Source organism: Mizuhopecten yessoensis, unplaced genomic scaffold, assembly GCF_002113885.1.
Source record: "Mizuhopecten yessoensis strain PY_sf001 unplaced genomic scaffold, ASM211388v2 scaffold7529, whole genome shotgun sequence".
In the NCBI taxonomy this organism is placed as follows: Eukaryota; Metazoa; Mollusca; class Bivalvia; order Pectinida; family Pectinidae; genus Mizuhopecten; species Mizuhopecten yessoensis.
The window spans coordinates 159691-180339 of record NW_018407093.1 but is presented as its reverse complement, the minus strand read 5'-3'; the positions used below and the strand labels follow the sequence as shown (position 1 = coordinate 180339).

General features: G+C 36.9%; 2 protein-coding genes across 5 annotated transcripts in view; both read right to left on the bottom strand.

Moving 5' to 3' along the window:
• Positions 1-2278: 2278 nt before the first annotated feature.
• LOC110453874 (insulin-like growth factor-binding protein complex acid labile subunit) lies at positions 2279-8821 on the bottom strand. 4 transcript variants are annotated; one of them, XM_021503064.1, is made up of 2 exons: positions 8688-8821; positions 2279-4417 (listed from the first exon to the last, which is right to left on the bottom strand). In XM_021503064.1, exon 2 carries the CDS (start codon positions 4403-4405, stop codon positions 2642-2644), a length of 1764 nt encoding a protein of 587 aa, XP_021358739.1. In that variant the 5' UTR covers positions 4406-4417; positions 8688-8821; the 3' UTR covers positions 2279-2641. The 4 variants fall into 4 exon arrangements, with proteins under 4 accessions (XP_021358739.1, XP_021358735.1, XP_021358737.1 ...); XM_021503060.1 differs by lacking the exon at positions 8688-8821 and adding an exon at positions 8458-8599; XM_021503062.1 differs by lacking the exon at positions 8688-8821 and adding an exon at positions 7511-8202.
• Positions 8822-14394: 5573 nt separating this feature from the next.
• Positions 14395-20649, bottom strand: part of LOC110453867 (transmembrane protein 145-like) — a 17340-nt gene continuing 11085 nt past the window's right edge. The window contains exons 6-13 of the mRNA XM_021503052.1: positions 19923-19994; positions 18914-19063; positions 18580-18752; positions 17472-17644; positions 17028-17148; positions 16049-16108; positions 15518-15751; positions 14395-15000 (exon numbers count right to left, since the gene is read on the bottom strand). Of these exons, the coding sequence (XP_021358727.1) occupies positions 14878-15000; positions 15518-15751; positions 16049-16108; positions 17028-17148; positions 17472-17644; positions 18580-18752; positions 18914-19063; positions 19923-19994 (1106 nt within the window). The 3' untranslated portion in view covers positions 14395-14877. The remainder of the gene's footprint in view (positions 15001-15517; positions 15752-16048; positions 16109-17027; positions 17149-17471; positions 17645-18579; positions 18753-18913; positions 19064-19922; positions 19995-20649) is intronic.

The following is a 20649-nucleotide window of genomic DNA, read 5'->3' as shown; positions in this document are numbered from 1 at the left end:
ACTACCGTGCCTCCTATAGCCCGGCGTCCTACCACTTGACTACCGTGCCTCCTTTAGCCCGGCGTCCTACCAATAGACTACCGTGCCTCCTATAGCCCGGCGTCCTACCACTAAACTACCGTGCCTCCTATAGCCCGGCGTCCTAACACTAGACTACCGTGCCTCCTATAGCCCGGCGTCCTACCACTAGACAACCGTGCCTCCTATAGCCCGGCGTCCTGCCACTAGACAACCGTACCTCCTATAGCCCGGCGTCCTACCACTCGACAACCGTGCCTCCTATAGCCCGGCGTCCTACCACTAGACTTCCGTGCCCCTATAGCCCGGCGTCCTACCACTAGACTACCGTGCCTCCTATAGCCCGGCGTCCTACCACTCGACAACAGTGCCTCCTATAGCCCGGCGTCCTACCACTAGACTACCGTGCCTCCATTTTGAGCTAGTTTATTATTAGCACCTTCTTAATCATATATAAAAATGGTTCGGGTCCATTTTTTGGTCAGATTGACACTTAATATGAATCTACTTAATCAATTTGTGTATGACAATAATAATAATTTATCAAATTGTTGCACATACAAATTTATATTGCTAAAATAATGTAATGTTATGTAACATATATATTTCTCATTGAATTGCAGTTATTTGAATTGAGCAATGGAAGTTGTTAATATGTTTTAACGTAAGAGTTTTGATTAAGTGAACATGTAATGTATAACGCCATCGATACGAAAGTCAAAGTGTTCTTCCCATTGAAGTGTATCAACTTGTTTTATGTTGTTGTAAAATATATGTTATTTAATAAAATTGAAATACATATAATAAGCGGGCTATGTTAATCATTTACAACCGTCATGTATCAAATGTGTAGATTATCTATAACTGTGTTTATAACGTTTGACTGACGTCATGCTTGTTAAAGAAAAGTTGAAAGAGTTAATATCTTTTTACTAAAATGACTGTTATCAGAAATGTTTTGTGTCTTTTCTTTTTGTATTCAGAATTCAAATGTTGTACAATAGATACAGCGCGTTGCAGGGTCGTACGATACCTTCCGACAAAGCTGGTCAATTTGCCAAAGTACAAGTAGACAAGGCCGACTGTGTGTATCCTAACCTATGTGTACCCGTTGTTGGGGTAGCAGAGAACAATTGATAATGTAATGCTCCTTGGAATTGTTTCTACATGTATACGGCAGATGACAGATAGTCCAAAGTTTATCGATATTCAAAGTAGTTATTTTAGATAGAAATGTTCTTAGCTTTTACCTAGATTGATACAAATATGACAGTGAAAATTGAATGAAAAACATCGAATTAGACAGAAATTCCAAACCAATTATCCCTGTGGCATGTTTTTGATAAAACGTCTTCGTAAATACTTAATTCAGCAATTTACTTTTCACATATTGCTAAAATAAAGAGATCTAATTGAGAGAAAGCATCGGCCTTATGTATTGTTCTGTTTCATTTTCTGGGAGAACATTTGTTTCACTTGTATTGCAGAGTGGATTCCTTGTAAAGATTTTTAATTTTGCCGTCTTCTACCATCGGGGCTTTGTGCGGAAAACGTGCAGAAAACTTTCATACGGACGTGAAACAATGTTACGTTAAATATTTGTAGTGACACAACACCAGGAAATCCATGATCTCTATTTCGCTACGTTTGGTTTGATTCCTGAGCTATTTCGTACCAAATGGTGGTTTATATTTACTACATCCAGGGGCGGGTCGAGGTGAGGGCGTAATGGGCGTATAGGCTTTTAAAAAAAACCACCAAAAATAAAATATATAAAATATACATGCTCCAAGTCAGGAACCGTTACATTAGTACATTTCACAATTATTTTATGTTTTTTGGCCAAAAAAAGGTCCAATCTTTTTTTTCGCATCGCTCCGCTCGCCGAAAGATTTGATTATCTTTCCTAGAAACGCCCCTGACACCTATAGCCCTATAGTGTGTGGCACCACCGGGTCATGTTGTATGTTTGACACACACAAAACTAGATATTATGGGTACTAAATTGTTTAAGTTGGTGTGTTTGTGACGGTTGTAACTATAAGTATGTATTTTTGACTGGCATTCCTCCAATCGGTAACAATATGGCTAATGGCGTAATAACACTACATGTGTAAGATATCGACAGTTGTGTCGCTATTACATAAGCAGAAATTTCGGTTGTTTAGTTTTTTCGCGCTTTCGGGTTACAAAAACAACACGTGTGTTCTACAGTAAAAGTTCATAAAAGATTTTATCAAAATGAAAAACAAATTTCCATCAATAAAAATACAAATCGTGAATGTTACATACAACATATCAAATAATAGAATAAATAAATTTCGGCAGGATCTCGACGTTTTATGATCATTTAGACATTACACGATTACAAAAACGGTAATGACGGTTGGCGGCGAAGGGAGACAAGCTCAGCGTAGTGTAGCGAAACAGATCAATAATGATTAAACTGGGATATTGCACGACAAGCGAAGATGGATGAATCTGTATAAAATGCATACAACAGAAATCACGTCCTATTTGGTCATATTGCAGTTTTAGATCAGTCAGTCAAGTTTTATGCTCCCGGCTGATTTTGTCCTGTCCATCTGCGCTATTTGTTCATCATCAAACAAATGTGATTGGTTTAAATAAAGGAACTTGGGTAGCGTAGCATGATAATACACGCCAGACAGTAAAGCGCAGTCCACGGTAGGGGGCGACACCGACACGACCCCGAGGCGTGTTCGTCCCCACGTAAAGTTGTCGGAGGGGATGACGACTCGTCGGGGCCTAGAGTCGTCACGTAACCGGTCTGGTCCACACGAACCCTCTCGTCAACAAACACTGGTCTGACATTGATTAAGTAATGGGTAAGAGGAGATAACCCTGGTATCATTGTATTGGTCACGTATGCTTGAAGATATAATGTTATATCATTGTCGCTTTGTGTTCTATTTAAATTTTTCACAGACACCGACCAATAAATCTGATTACCTCCCTTGTACGGCCATGTAATGTTAACGGTTCTGTTATTCTTTGATGTAACAGTCAGATTTAAACTGACATGAACATCACCGACAAACCTGAATCCTGAGAACTGACGGAGAGGATTTTGTTCCAGTAAAAGTCTCGGCACTGCCGGCAGGTCTGTGAATTCCTGTGCAAACAGTGACCGAAGATTGTTTGCGCGGAGATCCAACGTTTGCAAACTTGGCAATTGTAAAATAAACTCCGGATCTATAGTGACAATTTGATTGCTGTCTAGTCTGAGCTTGCGCAGTGCTGACATGCCCTGCACCATGGTCCTGGAGAGATCCACCAGTCGATTTCCGGTTAAAATGAGGACGTGAAGCGACTGTCCTAGACCAGCCCATGCTCCAGGACTGATGAGGTGGATATCATTGTGACTTAGGTCCACATACCTGAGTAACCGGGTGTGAAGGAACATTTCCCGTCCCACTGCCTCTAACCGATTACCCTTTAAATGTAGCTCATTTAGGTCTAGATACCAAAACGCACCTTTTTCTATCGTTTTAATTTCATTATAATTTAAATCCAAAACTCTTAACGAACCCATATCATCGAAAACATTCCTACGGAGAGAGACAAGTCGATTATATGAAAGTCGGAGAACCCGGATGTGCTGCCTGAACGGGTCCATATGCGCTGCCTGTATGTATACAATACAGTTGTTACGTAGATCTAGTTCACGCAATGAAGTAAGATTCCAGAATGTTTTTGATGTTAGAACACTTATCTTGTTGTTTTCCAGGAATAGCTTACGGAGATTAGTCAGCGAAGCAAATGAGAAATCACTGATAATGTTAATGTTGTTGTCTGAAATATTGAGTATTTGTAGTCTGCTTAGACCAACCAGTGCCTCTGACGTCACATTATCTAGATCGTTTCTGTTTAGATGGAGTTCCCGTAAGTTTACAAGATGAGCGAAACCCCTATCCGGGAGGTGTCGGATCCGGTTGCTATAGAGATAGAGATTCCGTAGTTGTGTCAGATGGAAGAATATACCATCATTTAAATGAGGTAGTTGATTGTGTTGGAGGAAAAGTTTACGCAACCGCAGAAGCGGGCGAAACGTACTTCCGCTGACGTCACTCACTACATTGTGATCGAGGCTGATAGTAGTGAGCGCAGTATGTCGATAGAACATACTATTGGTCAACACCCTGATTACATTGTGGCTGAAGTCGATGTAACTTATTCTGACGGGAAGGTCCGGCATCAGGTCAATCAGATGACTGGAAGTTAGTTCGCGTCGATCACAGTATGCAAAATAGTTCCCGACACAGTCGCACATAGGTGAGCAGGCATTACACGGCGAAGTTATTAATACCCAGCCAATCAGCAGGGTCCCCCAGACGCTTGAATTATTATCACGGAGACGCTTCATGTTCCATTGTACCTGCAACACAGTAATGTAACATTATTTCATCAGAAAACCTACACTAGAATGTTTTATGCATAATACACGATCCAGAAATTATGTGTGTATACACCAGCAATCATTTATTCCTATTTTGAGATTATTCTTTAAAATATCACATTCAATAAAATTGGGGGCTTTTTCTTTTCTTGTTGATGACAAATGCATGCAGTTAAAGAGGTCAATCTGATAATTTCTAGACATTTGTTATCTAAGAGTAATCTCATATTTATTCATTTCTTGCAGAGAAAAACAACATTTCTCATCAAAACATCTAATTTGAAGATTTCTTTTGCAACTGTGATAACTCAAATCAAAAATCAAAATGACTTGCGGTCTTAAGCATTTCCCAACATTCCTACAGTAACCATGACGTTTTGTTTGGTATGACAGGATTCTAAAAATAGCATTTTGTAATATCTTTATATTTTGTTGATAATGACTGATATATATAAACATATTTTGTTTTAAATATAACTTATGTAAAAACTTTCACAGGGCTGATAGGTCATATTACATGAGTTAATACAGTACAGTACATTATGTTATAACACAGTATAGTATGTGATTACACAGTACATGATGTGTTAACACAGTACATTATGGAATAACACATTATATTATGTGATAACACAGTACATTATGTGATAACACAATATATAATGTGATAACACAGTACAGTATGTGATAACACAGTACATTATGGAATAACACAGTACATTATGGAATATCACAGTACATTATGTGATAACACAGTACATTATGTAATGACACAGTACAGTATGTGATAACACAGTACATTATGTAACAACACAGTACATTATGGAATAACACAGTACAGTATGTGATAGCACAGTACATTATGTAATAACATAGTACATTATGGAATAACACAGTACATTATGTGATAGCACAGTACATTATGTAATAACATAGTACATTATGGAATAACACAGTACATTATGTGATAGCACAGTACATTATGTAATAACACATTACATTATGTAATAACACAGTACAGTATGTGATAGCACAGTACATTATGTAATAACCCAGTACATTATGGAATAACACAGTACATTATGTGATAACACAGTACAGTAAGTAATAACACAGTACAGTATGTGATAACACAGTACAGTAAGTAATAACACAGTACAGTATGTGATAACACAATATATAATGTGATAACACAGTACAGTATGTGATAACACAGTATAGTAAGTAATAACACAGTCCAGTATGTGATAACACAGTACATTATGTAATAACACTGTACATTATGTAATAACACAGTACATTATGTGATAACACAGTCCATTATGTAATAACACAGTACAGTATGTGATAGCACAGTACATTATGTAATAACCCAGTACATTATGGAATAACACAGTACATTATGTGATAACACAGTACAGTAAGTAATAACACAGTACAGTATGTGATAACATAGTACATTATGTAATAACACAGTACATTATGTAATAACACAGTACATTATGTGATTACGTGATATTTGTAGATCTATACTATACGTCTTTCACCCACACAATTGTTTCCCCTTCAACACCATGAATCGTACCAAGCCATACTCTACCATTCCTCATACCAACTTTCTTTCCAAGGAAATGTGGGCTATGATGCAAATATATGATTACGAAATAGTTTGAGCATGATTGTAAAACAAAAATACATCAAAGGCCAAGATGTAGAAACTTCAGTAGGGAACCATTGGCATAATTGTCAATCTGGCTGACATCATTACACTGACCTCAAAAGAAAGATTGCATAGCAGTCTGTAGAGATGCCAGGGAGAATACGCTGTGTGTCTCTCCCGGGGGATGCTAAACACGAACTGACTAAGGTTTGCAATTCTCACTTTAGGATAATCCACAATGTGTTTTGGCCAACAAGTCACTTTTCGATTTTCCGATTTTGTTATTTTCTTTCTCGAATAACATTCCTCCTTCTTTACAATTTACCATTTTGATTTTCCAAATTTTGAACTTTCTCTTTCTCGAACCTGCTTTTTCTCCGTCCACTGTTAAAGTTATATCCGTTTAATATGTTTTCATTTCCTCTGGGTCCAATTGTTTAAAGTTCTATTAAATATGACAGATTTGTACTCGTGGTAGGTGTATTGCGTGTTGTTCTAGGTAACGGTAAAAAAAAATCATCGTAATACAGCATTGTCTGTTACATTTCCTTTGTTCTACGGTAGGCTGACGGAACAATGTACAAAACTACAGACATGTAAGGGAATATTTTATTCAGCCTAAATTATCTTGTATTGGCTGTACATTACGTACGTTTTACTCTTGTCATGTTTATCGACTACATGTTCCTTGTAATAAAGCAAGCGACACACTGTAAGCATTAAATGCTGATGTTTCAACTAAAGACTGTCACTTTACTTGTTTTTGATTTCTTTGTGACAATATGGGATATACAAAAGCCCAATAGCTTGAGCAGATAATACCGGGAAAATAATGTTTAACCGTATATTTTATCTATTAATATATTCAAAACATGCTAAGACTGTGCCTGTTAATGCATGTAGTCTCAAACAGGTGTTTGTGTGAATTAAATATGCAAACCACATTGAAATGTATTCCAGTGCGATATCGTATACATACACTTAAACGTGTTAGCGTAACACAGTACGCTTTGTGTTGGTCACAGTGACGGGTTCGTATGAAAGAGGACGCCAGGTAGCCCACGAGATAACATTGTACGTCAAGTCACGTAATAACGTAACGAATGGACGACTACACACATGATATTACTGATGGTACTGATATACATACCCGTCAATACACAGACACGATGTAGTATATCAACACACGGAATATATGAATCGTTTCCTCAGTACATGTTGTTGACAAGGTTATATTTCTGATGTAACAATCTACAAAATGTCGCTGAAATATTCTAGACATTTTAAATCATTGATTTAATATTATCAAGTTTAGAATACCCTTGCATACGTCTACCTTAATCGTACAGCAGGTAAGGGTCTGGATACACCATTGTCAGTAACATATATCCATGCTGTGATGGTGTACCTACCTTTCGTAAGGACGTGCAGGCACTGTTGTTAACATACAATCGCACACATGTACACAGAAAGCACACCTGTCACAAAACATCTTGTAAATTGTCAGCTAGGAGGAACGGGACCACGGCGTCGCAGTGTAGTGGCCATGAGCTACACAAGAGACTTAAGGCAACAGCTTCACAACCAACTGTAAGATACTCGACCCATAACACAGTAACACAGGAAGAAACTGTAAGATACTCGACCCATAACACAGGGAGACTTTAAGGTAACAGCTTCACAATCCTCAGTTAGATACTCGACCCATAACACAGTAACACAGGGAGTAACTGTAAGATACTCGACCCAATCGTCACAGCCATCAGTTCGATACTCGAGCCCTAACACAGTCAGACTTTCAGGTAACAGCTTCACAATCCTCAGTTAGATACTCGACCCATAACACAGGGCGACTTTAAGGTAAAAGCGTCACAGCCATCAGTTAGATACTCGACCCATATCACAGGGCGACTTTAAGGTAAAAGCGTCACAGCCATCAGTTAGATACTCGTCCCGTAACACAGGGCGACTTTAAGGTAAAAGCGTCACTATCCTCAGTTAGATACTCGACACATAGAACTCCAGTGTCGAGCACAGTCAACAGACGTATCAGTGGTAAAAAGCTAAATGATATATTCAGGCTGAAATTTAAATTGCCTTTTGAATACAAAATGTTAAACCTAAATATATCTTAAATTTATATATATATTAGTTTGAACACTTTCAGTTATAACAAAACCACAAATTTGAATTTCAATTACGGCATTGTTAAGCTTGTGTATTTAGATACAGCTGAGTCCAGACTTTAAAACCGTCATCAACTCAATAACATTTTATAATGTTTGTGTCGTTTGAAGATTATTTTTCATTCTGATTTGACGACACATTTACTACTTTAAGTATGCCGAGAAAAGGTTACCTTTTATGAAGCTACTCGGGCGTTTTCGTCCCAGGTCCACGTCACGTGCAGTTGGCTACAGACCAGGATCTGCAGGTATATTGTACGTGTCACACGCGGAATGTGCTTTTATTTATGACTTGGCATTTGCATACAAGTGCAAACTACCCACAAGTATCGACAGACGGAACTTTAAACTCATTCAAACGTCCCACTAGTGTTCCCGTAAACATCACACTTAAAATACAAACCTGTTTATACCGCCGACTACTTCCATGGTGTTGATATAAAGTAAGGGCTATCAACACGGTTGAGGTCTGGTTTACTAGTTTACGATTAGCTAAACTCTAATACTAAGATATACACCGGTGTTTCCCTGGTAAGATCAGGTCGTCAGTCTATTACTTAACATATTATAGACAACAGTTGTATCATTATATATGTTGCAGGAAGTTATATAAGTTTAAATGGGTATGACTGGCCTCAGCGCTTTGTTTTGCCCAAGGCAATTTACCCGTAGTACATTGTTCCTTCCTGAACATAATATTAAATATTCTAACTAGATTTACCAAGAAACTATTGGTTGTTTTCAGGTATGGTGATACACAATACATGTTAGTTGCTCTCACATGAAGTGATAAAAGAGAAAAAGGGATAGAAGCCACAGATACCACACACAATGTCAATAATCATACATCACAACGTTACATTGAAAATGGTATAAGAATGTCGGACTTACGTGAGAACAATACCCAATACATGGTACATCTGACTTGTGGCCGTAACGTCGAGGTATCGCTTCACACACCATTCCATATTTTGTGAGGAGGTACGAAACAGGCTACAGATCATTGTGGATCCCTTATAATAGAATTTGTCTGGACGCCAGCTTCAACATAGGAGATTATATAACAATCGATATTAAAGTGTTATGACTAGAAGAGCTGTAGTGATACTGAGACAGCCCGCGTCAAACTTACTGACGTGCACTGCCTACTCTAACGGTAAGTGTCAGAAACAATTATATATACAGACTTTATTATGAAGTAAGTCGTATATTGAACGCCATTTTAAACTGAAATTTAAATTTGATGTCCAACATTTACGAGTCAATCTGATATTATGTCTAAATGAGATAAGAATCTTAACCATGAGTATTGACGTTATGAGATAAAGATCCCTCTGTTGAATATTAAGATACACTGATGTAACGATTACTTCAAACGCTACTTGTATCCCACTTATTCTCGAGAACTTGAAAGACAGTATAACACACTCCCCTCTCGTCTCAACTTCAACTGTTTATACATTTTTCCCCTGGTATAACCATACTAGTCGTCTCTATACCTACCTTCAGTATACAACTCTAAATCAAACTATTGTCACACTTTAAATGGTTTACATGCAGTAATACAATAATGGTCACTTTATTATCTAACTCTAACACATTTACCTTCAATGATCGTTATTTGTTAAACAGACTCCCGTCACTACCAAACTCTATGATAAAGGTGCTAATTTTAATTATTAAACAATTGATGTCCCTATCCCCAGCAGTAGTACTTTAGCCTTCAATGATTACGGCCTTACATAAATTCTCTAGAGGCAGTACTAAATACAGGGTGTTCTTAGATGTGAGTGTATGTCCCAAGAACTTTATGTTAGTAATACGTGCATGACACTGATCACTAAAAGGTGTGTCTACACCACACTTCATTGCATCGTTGGGTTCGTTTAAACTTAATTTGGCTAGGTTTATAAGTTTAATGTTTAACGAAAGGTTAACAGATCATGCGTGTAGTGATTGATTGGTGGTGATTAAAATGGCTCAGCTGGTGGTAGATTGTCGGTCCACAACCATGGGGTACCGGGTTTGAATCTAGGGCAATCACCTCTCTGTTATATATTGTGGTGATTTATTTTCATTCATTAATGGTAACAACTGACCGTTGATATATCACAAATAACTGTATGTGTTTGTGTGATATTTAATAATTAATGGTAACAACTGACCGTTGATATATCACAAATAACTGTATGTGTTTGTGTTATATTTTATTAATTAATGGTAACAACTGACCGTTGAGATATCACAAATAACTGTATGTGTTTGTGTGATATTTTATTAACTAATGGTAACAACTGGCCGTTGATATATCACAAATAACTGTGTGTGTTTGTGTGATATTTTATTAATTAATGGTAACAACTGGCCGTTGATATATCACAAATAACTGTATGTGTTTGTGTGATATTTTATTCATAAACACATTCCAATGCATAAAACGTCTCTCAATTATAGTTTTGACATATATGGGTTATTTTTATCTGGTTTTAATAATGGAGAACAGGCATCTTTTTATTTAAATACATTTCAAATAGACCTGGGGTCCACTCACATAAAGGATAACAATGATAACAAAGGCATGGTAAAACATCACAGACAATGCGTATAGATTACAAGGTAAATGAGTGTAGCGAACACAGAGATAAAGAATATTATTTTAAAAGTGGAGATTTAAAAGTGTGCAGGGTTCATAAGAATATGCAGTCGAGTTCACGAGTGTTTTTCTTTCATAAGTTCCCGCAGCATTGTAAAGAGTACTAAATGTTCTTACAAAAGCATAGAGGAAGGTAAACTTTGTCATTCCGTTTTCTAATACCGATATGTTCTGTTACACATGCACAGCCAAAGAAACCGTGAGCACATTTAAAAAAGAAACAAATATCTAAGTATTGGCGTCTGCTTTCTAGAGAAAGTAATATAAAATGTTTACGGTCGTCAGAATAAGAATGGGAATGAAAATCAAAGTTAGCTATAAACTGTAAGAACTTTAAAAACATCCCCTGTACACTTTGAATCTGGTGAATGAATGTATGTAGTATAGTACGGAGACTAGACCACACTAGAATACTCCAACCGATCTCTGACTAGACGTATGTACAGCGACCTTATCACAGACATATTTATAAATACTTCACATGGACGTTTCAACAGACCAAGTATTTGCAAACTCCTCGAAACAACATTTCTAATATGAAACAAGCAATTGAAATTGTCAGAAACCAAGCTCCCTAGGTGTTTGACACACGGGATTAGCTGAAGAGCACGCCTCTCACCGAATAGACTGGCTTACATTGACCACCATTACACCATTTATAAACTCTGTCCTGTTGCAATTGTTCACAATCAGACAGATATGTTAAAGTTTTACAAAAATTACATTATCAGAAAACAAAAAAACATTGGAATGCTTCAGAACCGTAGGTAGGTCGTTTATATTCAAACAATAAAAAGTCTGGGTTCGGTATGGATACCTGGGGTACACCGGAATTCACATAACACAGAACGGAAGTTAAAACCGTTAAAATGAACTAAGTAGACATCCTTAAACCTGATAGCCAACCATCACAAGTTGTTATTTCACATCTAAAACGTTCATATTATACCAGGAATGTCATACTTTACACATAATCAGTGTTAGTTATTACATCACTATAAGTATGAACCATGACGTCACAAAAAAGTGAACGCTATTCTTTGAACGATAGAAATTTATATCAAAGTAAAGGTCTAACATACCAAGCATTGAGAAAGCTCCTGGTCTTTCAATAACTCTGAACGCTGGGAACATGTTTATGAACGGGTGGAGTAGGGCCGTGTCTGTCCGGACCCTATGGTTTCCAGATCTTGACTATTATTTATTCAATATTTTAAGCACATTAAAAACTTGTAAACGTTTACAATGGATTATAGAACTGATCTCGATCCAGAATTAAATCTTTCGGAGTAACGAGGATTTAATATGTTTAGAATTTATGTTAGTTCAACAACTGATTTCATATCGATGTGGTTGTGTTTATTCTATGATACATCAGTAAGTCATCGCATGAACGATTGTTACGTTTGTTATTTACCGCCGTCCTTATAAAGTAACTTCTACATACATAATTTAACTGTACATTAAGCAATCGTTTTCAGTACCAACACTTTGTATATGGACTACCTAACAGTCGTCTTTATATCGAATTTTGGCACCAAGGCGACCGTATAGAATATCAATCAATCGTGTATTCATAAATGACGGTACAATACAAGAATACTTGATTGAAAGTCGTAAACAATGTTTTCACATAAATTTATGTATCACATTTCTAAAAACTGTTTACAAATGGATACATTTTGTTAATTTTAATTTCATAACATGTTATATAATCTTACAAGACAACGCTATATGCAATTTATAAAAATAGATTGAAATATAAAGCAATCATCGTCAAACTAATGCCTTTTACATTGATTAAATTACGATTTATTCAACAATAACTCTCATATCTACGTGATTTCAAAAGCTAATTACTAATATATCAAAACCATATCATTGCCAATGCATACAGAATTATATCATCTTCAATATACACAAAATATATCATGGACAAGTCCTACACAGTTATATTTACATTTGCTCTGCAGCCAACTATATGAGCGTAACCAGCAGAAATACATTTTATTTGAGTGTGAAACCAAAAGCTCTCGTGACGTAACACGTGGTTTAATCATGACGTCATAGATTAACATTGTTTAATGAGAGTCTTGTCGCTTCGCTTCGGATTACATGGAAAATGCTCCTGCGTCAAACGATAAAATGACTACGGTTAATTATTGGCGCCATTTTTATTTAAATAGGGCTGTTCCGCCAATGTCTTTTAAAGGCAATAAATAAATTAATTATTTAAGAACAAATAAATAAAACTAAATAATATTTCTATATCACAAATGTTAATATATGGATTGAACGGCGTGCTTTTAATGTTCATGCCGGTATGAACGCAAATCGGTTACATCCATATTAAATATGACGTTCTAGCGGGCTTCATGCAATATGGATGTAACCGATTTATGTTCACACCAGCATGAACATTAACACGCCATCCAATCCCTATATGTCATCGTCAGTACTAACAAAACCATATCATCATCAATATTTATATAAGTATCATAGTAATACATGTACATACAAAATATAGTAAAAATGAGAATCATGACGAAATGAAACTTCTTGTGGCAGGGATGTAGGGGAAGGGTATTCAGTCGTTTATAATCAGGATCACAACAATAGGAGCATGGTACCATTACTTGTTGACGAACTATTATTGTTTACCCTCGGGTAATTTACAACTTATTTGAAAGACTTCCTCAAGTCCATACCGCGGACATAGATTAATTGCGAATTTTTAGATCGACAAAGTGTGTATTTACTGTATCAATATCACGTGTGTCTCCTTCATATCACAGCGTTCAGAAGGTAGCATTGACCTATAACATGTTACAAAGTATAGTCAGTGATGTTTTATGTCACATATATAATTAAGGATTGGTTAAAATATTTTGACATGTATTGGTGTGTAGCGCGCACCATTCAATATGTAGGTAAGCCAATGTATGTTACACACCAATGCATGTCAAAAATATGATAACCAATAATTATATTTACATGTTATGTTAATCAACTTACAGTTCACGCAGAAATAAAGACATAATATTAGTCTGAACATGTTTACACGTCAGGGTAAATCCATGCAGAGAACAGCCACCAGTTGACAGTGGAGCAGTGCAATCTCCAACGTAACAGTTATGACGTCATAAGCATAGCGACGTCACACTAGCCCAATGTATGTAATTTAAGGATGAACTTGAATATATTTTTCATGTTATCCTTATAATTTAATCTACACAATCTCTGTGGAAATCCACTTTTATTGATGGACTCTTTTCTCTTAGAAATTATTGCGTCGCTGTATCTACCATTCAAAAGTGACGTTACAAATGGCGACGTCATTTTTTTACGTTATGGATGATAACATAATTTTTTAAGCCAATGGAAATGCTTGTTACAAGCAAGATTAAATTGCACGGAAATAACATACATTGGGCCAGGTAGAAACATCTAGGCTCTGTGCAGTGGAAATGTAAATATTAAAAAAATAATTCCATTTAAGATAAATTATGTGAAATATAAGTTTTATAACTCTACATACTATCGGTAACAATGTAGTCTCACTTATGCGTCCTATGATACTGGGGAGGTACATGTATGTCTGTATATCTGTATGTCTGTGCTAATATGGAAACTTTGGTAACAGCTCCTTAATACCGTTATTTTGTCACAATAGATGTGAAAACTGCTGTGTCCGACATCGGTACAGGTGGTCAAGCTTCATTACCGAAGAATGCTCGAATAATTGAAATTATTTGTGAACCAGTTCTAATGGTTGCGGTAATATAAGAGTCAGATTAACAAACACTGTTTCTAACACTGCATTCTATTTGTAAAGATTTAAGAAAAGTCCTATGATGTCCGTACGTTGACCAACATCTGTACGTTAGTTGTCAGTTGATAAATATTTCAGTTCGACATATGTCCGTGTCGTGTTGTTATATTATTCCCAGCCGTTGCCGGTGTTGGCGGTAAATAAGGTGTGGTAACTTGGCGGTGAAGAAATCCCACCACTGGCGCCACCTAGGGAGGCAGATGACGTATTGCTGCGAATGCCAGGTAACACCTAAAACACATAACGAAAGGGTTTGTAAGTTAAGAGTTAAGTTTGGTATACAGCACACGAAGTTTATCAAACCAAGTGTTCGATACGTAACTGTTTCGATCCGGGATGCTGAGTTAACCAACAAATGTATCCTGTATCTAGATTTCCAGCTCTGAATATCCCAAATTCTTCTGGCTAGCACTAATACAGGTGTAAGGGGAGGTACTCGTAAATATTTTCCACTCAACTGTCAACTGCTAGACTCATTTACAGTTTTTTCTTGTTGTTACGTAACATCCGAAACTGTGTCGGTCTATGAATTAAATCACTCTGACAATATAAAAATGCCCAGTAAGTCTCGGATTTAAACCTCAAAGTCCTTAATTCCTAATTATGGATATATGTATACTAAAGTGATCAGGTTGCTAAACACGTACAGATATAGTTCGTTTAGCAATAACTAATATCATAAGAATGGATATGGTGGTAAAGGATATACATGTTAGTTATGAAGTTCTAACAATAAGCCCAGTGTTACCTCAAGGTTAGCACTACTGTAGCTGGGAGGCAGACTACCACGCTTCTGTTCTGACGCCATGGATGACGTCATCAAGCCATCGTCGTCGTCGCCCTTCTCTGACTTTGTTGTAGAGGTGGTGAAGAGGCTAGTCAGATCGGGTCCCGAGGCGGACGAGTGGGGTTGTCGAACTGCGTAACTGTGTGCATTGAAGTTGTCCAGCTCGTGACTGTTGGCGCCCGTCATAGTGGCAATCTGTCGGGGGGAAGGTGAACGGTTAGTACACATGCATAACTCTACATGGAAAAACAGAGGCAACAGAAAACCGATCAAATAAATTACAACAAATGTGTCCACAGAAAACAATTGTGATAACTAACAAAGATACAAATAACAGACAACCTAAAGGACAGAAACAAACGGGTAGGCTATAATCAATGAGAAATCAAACAACAACATAAAAACAAGACCACGTACCAGACAACAACTATTGCATCAATCAACAACAAATATAATTGCGGTACTCTGTCCCTCTATGTGTAGAACACTTACCTGTGAGGTTCGAACGTGGTACGGGAAGTTTTTGTTGGCAGCCGATGGCCTGGTCAAAACCTGAAAATGATATCGATTCTGTTTTAAAGTATATATTTTATGATACTTGTATGGAAATATCAACATTCAATATGTCAATTACCAAATATCCAATTCCATTATTTTTGATACAAAAACAAAGTGAACGGAGACTCAATTATGTATACCCAACCATCCTCCCCCATACAGCTTTACCCTTAACGTTGGCTCCTTAACCTTGACTGTCGGCCAACAACATTCAATCAGATGTAGAACTCAATGTTACCATACCATTGTGTAAATATGAACTAAATGAGTAGTCTAATTAGGGTTTTCTGTTGGCTTTCATCGATAGGTTCATTTTAATGTATAAACATATCTTGTGAATATCCCGTCGTGATAAAACCAAAGGTAAGCTCGGCGACTCCCGAGATAACAGGCTTAAGGGGACAACCAAAATCGCGCAAGGTCTCTTTGTGACAATACTACATGTTACGTTTCAAAACTTTCATTATAATGTTGATGCATAATGCAACACTTAAGCTATGAATTCTAAAATTGTCTAGTTGTCCAATTAAACTCTAGAAACTCTTTTTAATTTAGTATTTATTCCTCATTTTTCAACTTCTGAATTGGTCGCATTTATCAGTAGATTTGTTTCGTGTTTTTCTACATTGAATATGTCACATTGTGAATATTGTTCGTCATTTCATTATTTTATGTAACATTAAAACAGCGTCATGATACACCTGTAATGGAAGGATAAAATACTCATTTAAAATGTGTTGTCATTTTCATTATACTCCGTGCTGTTATCGTTATTGTCGCGATACAATTGAGTTGTCATTATAAATCAATAATGATATGTTAACCATTACCTCTCAGAGTTGATTTGCTCACCAGTCTTATTTCTGTTTGCAATGCTATAGTATGAACTGATCTGTATCAAGCAGCATTTTACCTGAAAGAATCCGTGACCCACAAGGGTGATAAACATGGCGACACCATGGACTGTTTTCTCTCTCATCCACTGGTCCATGGCGAACATGGCCACCAGGATGACGATTGGTCCTGCCCAGAACCTGACAACAACAACAACAACACGACATAGGTCAAACTAACATACAAACCCCTGGACGTGACAACACTCTATTCCAGTTATATATATATTGCAATAACGGTGCAGGTTGTGTTTTTTAACTTTTAACCCGAGGCTTGGTGGGTTTTTTTTATATCGCCAATGCGTATCCATAGTAACATAGGATTGTGAATTCCTTGACCCATTTGAGAGGCAGATATCTTTATCACACCCTAAGATGAGACACACTGCAAATTTATGTAAAAAGCCCAGGGTAAATCATCCAATCTCCCTCATCCAGTGTAACACACGTGAACTGTTACTCACCATACAGTGTAGAAGATGAAGAATGGATAGTAGAAGAGTGATTTTGTTTTGAAGTGTTTCAGCGTGAAGAATATTGAGTAGCAGAACCACGCCCATCCAATCAGACGTAATGATATTAGTCCGTAACCAGGTGGGCTTTCGTACAGGTACAACACCTCACCGGGGTCAAACACCTAAAACAAAGTATAGATACAGGTACAACACCTAACCAGGTCAAACACCTAAAACATAAAGTATAAATACGGGTACAACACCTCACTGGGGTCAAACACCTAGAAGATAAAGTATGAATACAGGCACAACACCTAACCAGAGGTCAATCACCTGGAACATAAAGTATGAATACAGGCACAACACATCACCGGGGTCAAACACACATATAATTCATACGCGGAATGGAACACCTGCGCCACTCTCCCTCTATTTTGTTCAGTCAGAATTAACTTATGTTCAGCAAAACATGGTTAGTGAAATACAATGTCATTGGAGAAGAGGATGCCGACTTATTTCATTGTTGCTCAAAACTTAATCTACATCAATAATCTATAGTTAACGCCGTGTAAATTGTCAACAAAAAACATAAGCTCTGTAGAGCTTTTATTACCAGACTGCTAAGGGTACAATATATATGCATACGTTGAACCAGGTCCCGTATTGTATGGACATTTTTGAAGGGAATGAAGTGAAAACGTGTGTTGTTTTAATACTAACATCAAGTATCTGTCACAAGAAAGAACCTCGTTAACTAAATTGTTAAGGCATGATCCAGAGTGACGTAATTTAAACAGGATCTTTTCAGTAGCACTGAACGAATGTGCGATCTGTAAATCTGAAATAGTTCAATCCAGTTTGCTTCAAAGGAATATTTTGTTGCAAACTTAACCAACATGATTTTGCTGAAACTAACAACGGCGAGATGAACTTAGTCTTTACTGACAGGAAAATATTATGTTAATCTTTGCCGACAAAATTTGGGCTTCACATATCCTCGCCAGAAACATCCTCGCAAACCTGATAAACAGCAAATAGTGTGCGAAAAAACACTACATAACCAAGATATTGTCGTGATTATTCCTTCATCATTCTGATCCAAAGTACATGTACATACCTCGGCTTCGTACACAAACAGGACGGCGTAGACGATGGTGTACAGCGTGAAGAACACCGTCACCTTGATGGTGCTAGAGGCCGGGAGGCGCCCCCTGGTGATGGTGTAACCTTTCCCAATCAGAATCAACAGCAGAAGGAACACCAGATCACTGATGGCACCAAACACGCGACCTGCAACGGCGCCATACCACACAATAAGAAACAATAGCGTCAGAAGATGTTTAGAAAGATATATTGAATACAACGTCTTTAAGGTAACAGAAAAACACAGATGCAATATACCGAATATTGTTTTAACAAAGCTTAAGGTTATAGTAGAGGCGACTACCCACCTGCTAGCTCGAGTTGGTCGTTTTCATAGCCGTCTGCCGAATACATGCCGTTAGCCAAGCTGAGGAAGAAGAGGTTGACGAGCCAGAACACCACCGACGAGATGTATAACTTGTATGTGGAGTGGAACAGTTGACGGGACCGCAGCATGACTGATGAAGACGGGGTTGGGTTAGGACATGTTATATGACAGATACTATATATAATATTTCAAGTATTAGTCTCTTACAGAGGTGGTATGTGTGGAGACGATCTAACGATTTGTTTACCAACATTTTGATCATGATCGATAATATTGATAGGTTCCTTTTAGGGAAATACCTAGATTGAAATTTGCCGCATTGCAAACCCTACCTTTATTTCAAGTCTTATCCGAAAATCACCCTAGGAATTTAAAAAAATAACCATAGTATATACTTTGACAATGAAGTATGCTATCGGAAACGTAGAAATAGTTTCTTTGAATTTTGAGTATATAGCAAATTTCAAGGTCGAACACATTAAACTATTTTATGTAAGACGGACACGCTCTAGTTTCCTCTTCAGACTCAATACTGATACGCAATGATGCCGTCCGCAAACAATCTCACCATAATTTTCAATCTGATTTGCATGCTATTTTAATACATAACAGAAATACGCTTTGACCCGGTTACCAAGTCTGATTTGAAGCTCTCATCAAACACCGTTGTATTCTATTGGGCAAGAAAATGGATATCAAAGTTTTTGATTTCTAATCTATACTAAAATATCGGAGTTTATTCATTAGAATAGAGTGGTTAATTTCACCCAAAAGCCTTGACAGTATCAGAACAAAATACATTAGCTTGCTTTGAGTGGTCAAGAGTTTTAATGATATCCCTCACCATTTCTAAAAGTTATATATTCGCCTGATCTAGAATTTCGGAAACCATAACGGAGGGGATATAAAATATGGTAGTGCTTTGTGTAATTTCTAAGACGAAAGATATTTCTGACCGGAAGTATGATCAAAGACATATATGTACGTACCAGCACAGACGATAGCTCCGACCAACAGTAGCACGTATACACCCATGAAGGCGATATCTGTGGGGAGGATATCTGTAACAGAAATGTCAGAGTACAGACAGAACGATTTACCAAATACTGTCAGAGAGCAGCCATCCGTTAACATTTTTAAATCATCGATTAAGCGTAACCAAGGTTACTTGTTGCCTATTTTTTTTCATGTAGGAAATCGAAAACTAAATATTTTACATACACGATTGCGTCATTCATGTAGTAGTTTAAATTATGATTTGTATAGAGTTAATATTGTAGGTGATCCAATGTGTGCATGTGGAAATGAGTGTGAAAATGCAGTCCATTACTTTTTTGATTGTATGCTGTATATCAGACAAAGACAAATTTTGATTGATGATATCTCACGTTATTGTAATATTTCTCTAAATGTTATTATGTACGGTTCTCCAAATTTGTCAGATGAAGACAATGAAAATATCTTCCATATAGTCCAAACCTACATTAAAAATAGTAACAGATTTTAAGGTCAGTAGTATTATCCTATCATCTCTCTTTCTTATTCTTCTAAATTTCTTTTCTTCCCTTTTCCCTTCCTTTCTTCTTTGTTCATATATATTATAAATATATTTGTTGTTGTTGTCATGTAATCAATATAATGAAATGTATGGGAGAGGGCGTTTCTAAGTTGAGATAACTTGTGCCTAATCCTTTTTGTTGAATGACAAATAAAAAA